We start from the raw sequence: 11,451 nt of genomic DNA on the forward strand, positions 1-11,451 counted from the left end.
GAAGAGACTGAAATGAATGTAAAAAAATCAGTGAGGAAACCGAACTGAAAGTTGGAAGAAAAAAAAAAAAAATTTAAAGTCAGAGACAAGGGGCATCATACTAGGATCATGGACTTTGTGGCCGACCGAATGGCCTTCAGCTCGGTCAAATTCTGGTGGTGCTCCATGTCTGCTGGAAGGCACACACTTTTGGCAAGATTGAAGGCCATCAAGTGATCCTTCTCAGCAACCACCGAATCAGTATCTTGAATAAGGCGGTTCTGAAATTTCAGCTTCAGTGCCCACCTGGAAGGGTCAGCCCGGTCAGAAGGCTCGGGCTGTGGAATTGGTGGAGGAATGGATTCGTCCTCATCCGCAAGACGCCGTTCGGTCGGGGTAGATCGGGCGCGCTTGGATGGGCGTGATGAGGAAGGCTGTTGAGAAGGAAGGGCCACAACGGCAGGTTGCGTCTGGCTTGGTGGCAGTTCTTCGGGTCTGTTGGTCTCGGTCAAGAGGGCCCTGACTCTGTTTCTCTTGGCCATTTCTTCTTCAGCGGACAGTGGAATTAGTCTGATTTCTGGCAAGGTTGGGTTCGGTTCTGGGGCCTCCTCTAGCAGAAAGTCGGTCACTCTCGCTTTTCGGCGGCCACTATATCTATAGGTCGGCTCGAACTTTAGCAGCTTGGCCCAATTACGTTCTGGATACCGTAGTGCGGCGCGCAAGGTCGCTAGATTTGGATAGCTGTATAGAGAATGGAGGTGGGCAGAATCTGCAAAAGAAGACAACTGTTAGTTCGGCTGAAAGATTGAAAAACCGAAATATAGTAAAACACGCAAGAAAACCGAAGTAAATATATCGGGTTCTCCTTTTTTCCAATTGATGCTTCGGTCAGGAATCTGGGCTTGGTGATCCTCAAAGTTCCCAGACACCCAGAAAAAATCGTCGTCATTCAAGTCTTTATCCGGTGTGTTTTTTATTATTTTCTCACGTCGGCGACGTATTCTGAGATAGTACACCCAGCCGTCTTCCTTCGAACCAATGGAGTATTGGTGAAAGATTTCGGCCAGACCGAGGTTGAGACCGACTTGGCGATTTAGTTCGGCTATTCCCATTATTATACGGTATGAGTTGGTGGATAGCTGGGTTGGGCATAGTCTGGTTTGCCTAAGAAACTCACAAATTAAGGGTTGGACTGGAAATCGTAGCCCGGTTTCAATTATGGACAAAAGGGTGAAGGGGACAAAGCCTTCATTGCCCCAAGGTATGACATCTTTTTCGGCTAAAATCAGGTGGACGTCATCGGGTATATTATAGTCTTTTTGGAATTCGGCTAGACCGCCCGAAGTATTTACTAAAAATCTATACTTCCCCATTTATTGTTTAATTTATGAATAAATTAGTTCGGTCCAAAAATTGTGCTCAATAGCACGGTTGAGCGTGCAGAGGAGTGCCTGGGCAACCTAAGTCTGCAAAGTAGAAAACAAAGGGGTTACGCACAGATCATTGGACCGTGCTACAAAATAAAAGTAAAAAATAGGAGCCCTACTTCGGCTATGTGGATGCTACAGGTTCTATCTCGGTTTCTGCAAGGTGATTGGTAGCTCGGTTTGAGCAGGGCTTTTATTAGTTCGGGCTTGGTAAACGTCTAGATATCTCGGTTGTGGAAACGGTTCTGTTTGACCGGTTGATCGTCTAGGGGCAGCTTTCTGAGTTCCATCTAAAAAAACTAAGAAAGCTGGTTTAGCCCCAAAGGCCTAGATCAATTGGAGTTCAGGTATCTCAGTTTGCTAAGTGCAAACCTAGTTCGGTTGGTTACCTCGGCTAAGGTCTATCAAGAAGTGGTTTGACTTATTCAAAGCTACTGGTGTAAACATGAAGTGTTAGTCCGGTTGTAAGCTGACTAGACTTTTACCTAGCTTAAACAGTATCCTAGTTCGGTTGCATCATGATTTTGGATCAAAAACCAATTTTCTACAGGATATTTCATATACTCATGTGTTCTATGGTTAAGTTTTTTCCATAGAAGTACAGAAGCAAAGTAAAATGGAAAAATATGTTTTGCAAAAACACAGAAAACAAAATACAAAAACAAAGTAAGATGTACAATACTAACCAGATAAAGAAGCAAGAATTGAAGATGGAAGCAAAAGGAAGCAAATCACGAACTCTTTCAGAAGACGAAGAATAGTGAAGAACTCAGAAGAAAAGGAAGAGGATGAATAGTGGAAGTGGAGAGATTTTTGCCTTAGGGTTTGCTTTTGTTAGAAAGCCCAAAATTTGGGCGGGACTGTTCAAAAAACACGAAGTACGAAGACGGCGTGACAGCCGTCATCAGTCAATCAGAGCATGCCACGTGCCATTAGAATTGGAAGCGTTACAGTCGCTGTGATTGAAGAGACGTTTTGACCGGACAAGCAGAGCCCGGTGTGAAATTAGCTCGGCTGGAAAGGCTTAAAAACTTCAGCTCGGCTGATAGACTGGTAATCCCTATCATGCTGCACAGATGGAATTAAGGGGCAAATGAGAGGGTAATTTTTGTGAAAATTTGGCCGAGCTGGGAGATGGTCATTATGGCCCCCAATACGAAGGGTTGAGTAAAAAGGTCGTAAAGTTACTCCGGCCCAAGAGAGGTACAAAATTACTCCGACCCGAGATAAATGTAATGTTACTCCGGTCCGGAAGCGACTTGGAGTTAGGCCGGTCTCAGAGTTAGTCCGGTCATGGCGTATTATGGTTAGAACGGTCAGAACCTTGCTACTTAGTAGCTCAGTCTAAACACACCATGGTTCGTACATGAGAGAACCGAGATAAGGTATAGCGAAAGGAAGAACCGAACTAAGGATAGTTCGGCCTACTCTGCGGCTCAGCATAGCCATGATTACTTCGGTCATGTTGGAGTTCGGCCATGGTAAAAACCATCTCACTTGGTTTAAGCAGTGAGGGGGTGTTGAAAGATAAGCATTATCTTTCAGGAGTATGAATCCTAGGAGGACTCTGCATGGAGGAGTAGAAGTCCTATTAGGATTATGCCACACGAAACCTATAAAAGCTCACAAACATCACCTTTGGAGAGGTAACACACAACTTTACTTTCTGAATACACAGAACTTTTGTCTATTTGTCAAGCTTACTGATTTAGGCATCGGAGAGGTTTCCGGCACACACCCGCCGGCTAGCTCACGTTTGTGTTTTCAGGTGATAAAGCGACGACGTACAGAGGAGCGCAGACTTGATCAACAGGATTATACGAGAAAATTTATTTCTTTCCCGTACAATTATGATTAAACTCTACAACTGTCTTAATTCTAACTAAGCACATTCTTATTTTCACCGTCATATTTTTCTCGTCTATTCACTCTCATATGCTACAGTACTACAAACATAACCATTCGCGTTGAAAACAAACACCATTATATTCACAAGTCATTTTGATTTGAAATTTAGGTGACCTCACCACTACTTTAAGCCGTAATGTAATATAACAAAATACTACTAAAATCATAACAAAAAATAAAATCAAGAATAACTGGGTGTATGTAGAATTCTTCTATTTATAATATTTTGAATCAATTTATATGCTTCTCCATTAAATACAAGGCATCTAGTACAGATCATTCAATTCCACTCATATTCATTTACATGACTAAATTAGGAAGATCTACAAATGGGCTGAACGAATATGAGGAAGATGGTGTGCTTGGGAGTGGATGATGTTGTTGGTTACGAAGGAAAATAGCAAGTAGAAAATAATAATTTGAGATTGACGAAGATGACCATGGTAAGACGTGGATAATAAAGTAATTTTGTTTGAACATCAAAGGGTAATAAGGTAATTTCATATTTTCTATTACAGATGTTAAAAGACAAAGTCTGATAAGTAGGTTAGTGTAATTTCTCAAATGTGAAAGAAAAATTATATTAAAAACAAACCTCCAAAGTTGTCAATGTAATTTATCCTAAAAATATTATATATAATTCATTTTTTTATCTCATTTTCCCACCACTACACACAAGGAAGTCGGTCACGTGTGCATCTATCAGCGGGGTTCTCATTATTGTGTAAGAATAGGAAAATGATGTAAAAAAATAATATTGTATAGTATTACACATTAATAAAAATATGTAAAATTCACTTACTTAAGTCTGACATAAATAACAATATGTAACAAAAAAAATAAGAATATATATAATAATTAAGAAAAATATACATTCATATTTATATTTACAAATTTAAATATATTTTATTTAATTATTAATTTTAAAATTTAAAATTTTAACTAACGATCGTTCAAAACTAGTGAAAAGTGACTTATAATCAATTTATTAATTTTTTAATATATTTAGATCACATCACTTTTTTATTTTTATATATTTTCTGTAATAAATAAAAAAATCAACTTATTTAACACTTCTTAAAATAACTGTATATTATATGTTCTAAAATCCACCAAGATAAGAAAATGATGACACCTCATATTGGGACTAGCCAAAATATATATATATATTTTTTGCCGGCTAAAAACTTTGTTTATGCTCTACAATCCACCAAGATAAGAACGAGCAAGGATCCTCTAGAGTGATTTTTTCCTAAAGTTTCCTAGAGTGCTACATTGTGTGGTTGAGATTTACTGGCAAGTCACATCAATTTTTCTGATGTGACTTGCCAGTAAATCTCAACCACACAATGTACTACTCTAGGAAACTTTAGGAAAATTTCACTCTAGAGGATCCTTGATGGATAAGAACATGATGACACCTCATATTGAGACTAGCCAATTTTATTTTTTTTTTATTTTTTTTTTTTCGGCCGGCTAAATCATGTGGGACACATCTTCGACCTATATATCATTTACACTTTGAGCAAATATTTAAGTAAGACATTTAGAAAATTGTGAGGTGGCTACTAATGCCATTTTTATTGGCTAGACACTTTGTTAGTGGTAGGGGTGTTCGAAGATCAGATGACTTTTTATCTACTACTCCTTTGAACTTAGGTAAATTAAAAAAATATAATTCGCATTTTTATTTGTTTAATTAGTGGATACAAATTAAGTGAGCCGTGCAAGTTGGCGGGTAAATGTAAAATGATTTGGTAATATGGGCTTTACTATTTTATGTTTTTCTTAAAAACTTTTTAGTGTAATTTTTTTACTATTTTGAGCCTTATTTAAGTCTAAAATTTTTTATTGTTCATTTTTTTAAATTAAAATAAAGGCTAATTTTTCATATTTTATAAATTGCTAATATTATTACTAAATAAAATGTCTATTTTTTTAACATTCAAAGTATTAAAACATAACATTATTTTTTTAAGGAGGGTTGGCGGATTCAGTTGGGTCAAGTGACCTTTGATCTGTCATCCTTCTGAATATAGGTGAATTTAAAAAATCTCTATTCGTATTTGTCTGCTCATATTGAAACTACTTCAAAGTGGATGAATTAAATCGGATCGTTCGATTTTAATAAATCGGTTGGATTTGTAAGCACCCCTAATTAGTGGGGTGTTGCTGAATAATAGTGTCAATCCATCAAATTACCAACAAATCACAATCCTAAAAAAAACCAACCAACCATGCTCCTGTACCACCCTATAACTTTTTGGAGAATTCACATTTTGGGCCCAACTATACAAAAATGTCATAATCACCCCCATAATCATAGCCTCATGGAATGACTAAACTGTTATAAGTAATTGCATTATTTTGAGACAATAAAAAAAAAAGTACATATAATTCATTTTTTTATCTTATTTTTTATTTCTATACTTTCATGTGTATTTATTAGTGTAGATCTTATTATCTTGTGTTTAGGAGTGAGTAACTAGTACAAAAAAATGAATTATGTATAACATTGCACTTTAATAAATATATATAAAATCTACATATGTCTATAAATGAAAATTTTCAATAAAAAATAATATCGATAATATTATATGGGGAGGTCAGAGTTGATGTTCATGTCTAGATTTTTCCTAAATATCCCTATAGTAGTGGTATGGGCAGTTATGTCCTAAATTCAAGTTATTTATTTATTTATTTATTTTGATTTTTTTTTTTCAAAATCTCTCCTTATGATTTTTTTAAATTCATTTTAATTTTTAAATTTTAAATTCAATTATACAATTTATATATAATTAGAAGTCACGACACTCTGTGTACATATAATTAAGATAACTTTTAATGTTATACTATTTTCTATACAAATTAATATAAATATATTTATTTAATGTCTTATTAACAAATAATCTTAAGACACATATTAACCAAAACCTCTTTATAAATATATATTATTATCCTGATTCAATTTGTTTTCTTTTTGACCATGAAGAGAAATTTACCAACTACCACACAAGTGGGAGTTTAAATTTAATACAAGTTGGGACATCCATCAACTCCCCTCGTCTCTTTCTTTTTCTTCGGTCAAGCAAGACAACTACAGGTGAACCAATCCCCAGTCAAGGATCAATGAAACCCAGTTGAATTTGAGTTCCTCAATTTTCAAACTCACAACTCACCTATTATTCCAAACTCAGTTCAGAATTCAGAGCTCCATTATTTTCTCATCAACAAAGCAAAATGGCGGAGAGTGCGGTGTTCCATCTACTAGCCAACCTTGCACCCTTCCTCCAACAAGAGGCCAATTTGTTGATCGGAGTTCGAGAAGAGATCGAATACATCAGAGATGAATTCGAGCGCATGATAGCTTTCCTCAGAGTTGCCGATGCTATGGAAGAGAACAACCCCGAACTCAAAGTATGGGTCAAGCAAGTCCGAGAAGCTGCGTATGACATTGGAGATGTTCTCGAGTTGTACATGCTTCGCCTCGGACATCGTCATGGCTCTGGATTTCGCGGTTTTCTTGGTAAGGTTTCCAGGGCCGGCCCTGCCCTAAGGCAGGTAAGGCTTGTACCTTAGGCCCCATATTTTGGCCCAAAAATAGGGCCCTAAATTTAAAAAATTGTTATAGGTTCAACTTTTTTTTTTTTTTGGTTTTAAGATCAATTTAAAGAGCCCCAAATGTTTTATTGGGTCCATGTATAATTTAGCCCATATTTATTTATAAATGTGTTTGGCCCATATTTATTAAAATGAAAATATATAAATAAATAAATAAAAAACAATAGGGCCCCTAAATTTGGTAAAACATATAAACATATATAACATAGGGTCCCTAAATTTGGCCCAAAAATAGGGCCTCTAAATTTGATAAAATATTATAGGCTCAATGTTTTTTTTTTTTTGGTTTTAGGATCAATTTAAAGGGCCCCAAAATATTTTTTTGGGTCCATGTATGATTTACTCCATATTTATTTATAAGTGTAGTTTGGTCCATATTTATTAAAATGAAAATATATATTAAAAAAAAAGTGTTTGGGCTCAAGAAAAATAATACATACAATATATGGGTCCTATTTTTTTTTTTTTTTATTTTTACCTTCTTTATTTATTAGATTTTAGTGGAATAAATAATTTTGCTCAATTTTTTTTTACCTAGGTCTTTATCAATTTTAATTTCCTAATTTTTTCCTAATTTTTTTGTTCTAATTTTGTTTTATTAAATTGTTTTATTTATAATTTTAATGATTATATGTGTAAGTAAATTTTTTTATGGTTACAAACAAATAAAAAAATTGTAACTTATCGTTTTATTCATAATTTTTTTTTCAATATAAAAGGGCCCCCATTTCCGAAATTCGCCTTAGGCCCCAACAAACTCAGGGCCGGCCCTGAAGGTTTCTTGCTTTATTAAGACTTTAAAAGCTCGTCACCAAATTGCTTCTGAAGTTCAAAGAATGAAGTCCAGAATCATCGATATTTCGAAGGGACATCAGAGGTACCATGTAGGGGTGAGTAGCGGATATATCGATCCGCCAAAACCGACCGAACCGAACCGATCCGCTGCATTTTGGACGGATGCGTGATGACGAGCGGACGATTGCGGATTGATTTTCTCCAATCCGCCAATTTGGCGGACGGATAGCGGATTTGAGATTTTTTGGCCGCAACCGAACTGCCAAACCGTCAAATCGCGAGCACCCCTAGTAATTTATAAGACTTCGTATTTTCAATTTGTTTAAATATTATGTTTGTATTTTCAATTGAAAAAGAGTTTAAATATTCTGTTGAAAAAAAGTTTTTAACTTGAATATATTTTTTGAATTGAAAAAAATAAACGTATTATTCATCTATATTTTTTAGTTTTTAAATCTAACTCTAAAAATAATAAATAGAAAATATAATACATGCTGATTGGTTTTTGTTTTCAAAAACATATGTAGATGTAACAATACAGAGATATTCAATCTCTACTACTGCTCTGTTCATAGTTTTGGTGGTTTGAATTGTTATTATATTTTAAGAATCACAGATTGTAATACTTTATGGGGATAAATCATGCTGTGATTGTAATATGTGGATGAGGCATGCAGTGATCGTGATATTCTAAAGTTTTAAACTTTCTTTCTTTGGATATAAGGCATACAGTGATTGTAATACTTTTTTAAGTCATTGACTGTAATACTTTCTCTTCTTTTTTTTTTCTTTTTTTTTTTAGGAAGTGCATAGGTTGAATTATGTTAAAAATTTATAAAATTTTAAACCGCCAAACCGATTCGCATCCATCTGCCAAACCGCCAATCCGCTCAATCCACATCCGCCGGATTGGCGGACGGATGCGGATTGATTTTCTTCAATCCGCCAATCTGGCGAACGGATGGCGGATTGGAGGTTCTGTGGCCACAACCGACCCGCGCCCACCCCTAGTACCATGATAGATACGGTATGTTAGCGCAAGGCTCAAGCTCAAGGTCCACTGGTGTTAACACAGCATGCCATGATTATCGCGGCGATGCCCTTCTACTCCATGAATCTGAGCTTGTGGGCATCGACAAGCCCAAATCGCAACTAATTAGGTGGTTGGTGCATGAAGACCCCAGACTCAAGATGTTTTCTGTATCAGGAATGGGCGGATTGGGCAAAACAACACTGGTTAAAAAGGTCTTTGATGATGCAGTTGTGAAGAATCATTTCCAGAGCCATGTTTGGATCACTGTTTCTGAATCCTTCAAGATTGAGGTGCTCCTAAAAGGCATCATCAAACTACTTTTTGAAGAAATCGAGCAACCAGTCCCACAAGGGATGGACAACATGGATACCAACAGCTTGAAAGGGATAATTAATGCTTTCCTGCAACAAAAGAGGTATGTGCTTGTTTTTGATGATGTATGGGATATTCATGCGTGGCAATCTTTTAGATATGTGTTTCCCATTGGCAATTGTGGCAGTCGAGTAGTGCTCACAACCAGAAATGCAGATTTAGCCTCTTTTGCGAGTAAAGAATATCATGGTGATGTCTATAATCTCCAGCCCTTGCCTAGCGAAGACTCCTGGACATTGTTTTGCAGGAAAACATTTATGGAGAATTCTTGCCCTTCACATTTGGAAAGACTTTCAAAAGCCATCTTGAATAGATGCGAGGGATTGCCGCTTGCAATTGTCGCTATTAGTGGTCTTTTATCAACAAAGGATAAGAGCAGTGTGGATGAGTGGGATAAGATCTACCGCAGCCTTGGTGCAGAACTACAAGGAAATGACAAACTACAAAGCATGAACAAAATATTGTTCCTCAGTTATATTGATTTACCTTATTATCTGAAGTTCTGCTTTCTCTATCTAAGTGTTTTTCCGGAGGATTGTTTCATTGACCATTGGAGATTGATTCGATTATGGGTGGCAGAAGGATTTGTAGAAACGAAAGCAGGAATGACAAAAGAAGAAGTTGCCGAGGGCTACCTCAATGAGCTAATCAATAGAAGCTTGGTTCAAGTGGCAAAGAGGAGAAGAGATAAAAGGGTCACAATGTATCGCATCCATGACCTTTGGCGTGAAATTATTGTTTCCAAGTCGGGAGAGCAAAACATTGTGACACTAGCTGGAGAAAAAAGCAGAGCGTGGCCCGAAAAGGTGTGGCGCTTATCAATCAACAATTATTGGGAATATACACAACAAAGCAAGCGTTTCACTCGACTTCGTTCTTTGCTTATGTTCAATGCAACAGATTCACTGTCCAAGTTGTCCATTCTAGCATCATCAAATGATGGTCTACGGTTGCTAACCGTGCTAGACTTGAGAGGTGCCTTGTTGGAGACATTCCCAAACGAAGTTTTGAAACTACTTCAACTCAGGTATTTAAGTTTGAGGGGAACCAAGGTAAAAATAATACCGAAGTCGATTGGCAAGCTCCAAAACCTAGAAACATTGGACCTTAAACAAACGTATGTCACTGAGTTGCCTAATGATATCCTGAAGCTCCAACGACTTCGCCATATCTTGTTGTATCGCTACCAACCAAATTATTTTCTTGTATTTCCTTCTAAAAACCAATGTGGATTCAAAGCCCCAACGGAAATAGAAAGTTTGTCATGCTTACAGAAACTTTGCTCGATTGAAACAAACCATGATAATGGGACCATTTTGCTAGGAGAGGTAGGGAAGTTGACTCAACTGAGGAAATTACAGATTGAAAGCCTGAGAAATGAAGATGGGAGGGTGTTATGCTCGTCCCTTGATAAGCTTAGTAACCTTCACTCATTGATTGTTCGTGCAACAGGAGAAGACGAGATCATTGATCTAGATTCCCTTTCCTCACCACCTCAACTTCTTCGAACGCTCTACCTAGAAGGAAGTTTACATAAGGTACCACATTGGATACCTTCACTGCACAACTTGGTAAACGTAATGTTACGATGGAGTAAGTTAAAGGACGTTGATCCGCTGGAATCCCTTCAAGGTTTGCCCAATTTGGTTCAACTTCAATTTATTCAGACACATGAAGGGGAAGAATTGTGTTTCAAGGCTGGTGGATTTCAAAGACTTGTGAGATTATCCCTTTATGAATTAAAAGGATTGAGATGGGTGAAAGTGGAGGCTGGCTCGATGCCTCATCTTGAAGAGTTAATTATCCAGCGATGCGAATTGGTAGAGGAGTTACCCTCTGGCATTGAACATCTAACCAACCTTAAATCACTTGATTTGGTTGATATGTCTGATGGATTGATTTCAGTTCTAAACAGAGATTTAGAGCGTGAGAATAATTGGAAAATTGCACACATCCCAAAAGTTCAAATTGGAGACACAAAACTTGGCTATTGGAAAGCAAATTATCTACAGCGAGGGAGGAGAGAGCTCTATTCATATTGAATCACCACTACATTTAGAATGTTTATGTACTTATTTATTTTCATGTGCTCTTGGTACTTGATTTGTTGTATTTATATTGGGATCAAATTTTTCTCTATTCTTTTTCTTTTTTTGTATTACATTTTTGTTTTTTTAGTAGTCTGGAAGCCTGTTATTTGACCTCCTAATTTTGATCCTAGAGAGTCGGTAATTTTACAAATTTTTTAATTGGGATTGTAAATCTTAGGGTTTGTTTGGTGAGTTTTTTTTTTTAATTTTTTCAAATTTTCGTTAG

The 11,451-nt window shown here is 36.6% G+C and overlaps 1 protein-coding gene and 1 long non-coding RNA gene across 2 annotated transcripts; both read left to right on the top strand.

Annotated features, from left to right (window-relative positions):
- The first annotated feature begins 6,332 nt into the window (after window positions 1–6,332).
- Window positions 6,333–7,769, top strand: LOC145795511 (uncharacterized). Its single transcript, XR_014336569.1, has 2 exons — window positions 6,333–6,845; window positions 7,712–7,769. It is a non-coding gene; the product is annotated as an uncharacterized LOC145795511 (long non-coding RNA).
- Window positions 7,770–8,749: 980 nt separating this feature from the next.
- On the top strand, window positions 8,750–11,282 carry LOC114300453 (disease resistance protein RPM1). Its single transcript, XM_082880109.1, has one exon. It carries the CDS (start codon window positions 8,760–8,762, stop codon window positions 11,175–11,177), a length of 2,418 nt encoding a protein of 805 aa, XP_082736235.1. The 5' UTR covers window positions 8,750–8,759; the 3' UTR covers window positions 11,178–11,282.
- Window positions 11,283–11,451: the final 169 nt, after the last annotated feature.

Source organism: Camellia sinensis, chromosome 7 (genome assembly GCF_055761805.1).
Source record: "Camellia sinensis isolate YWXY chromosome 7, ASM5576180v1, whole genome shotgun sequence".
In the NCBI taxonomy this organism is placed as follows: domain Eukaryota; kingdom Viridiplantae; phylum Streptophyta; class Magnoliopsida; order Ericales; family Theaceae; genus Camellia; species Camellia sinensis.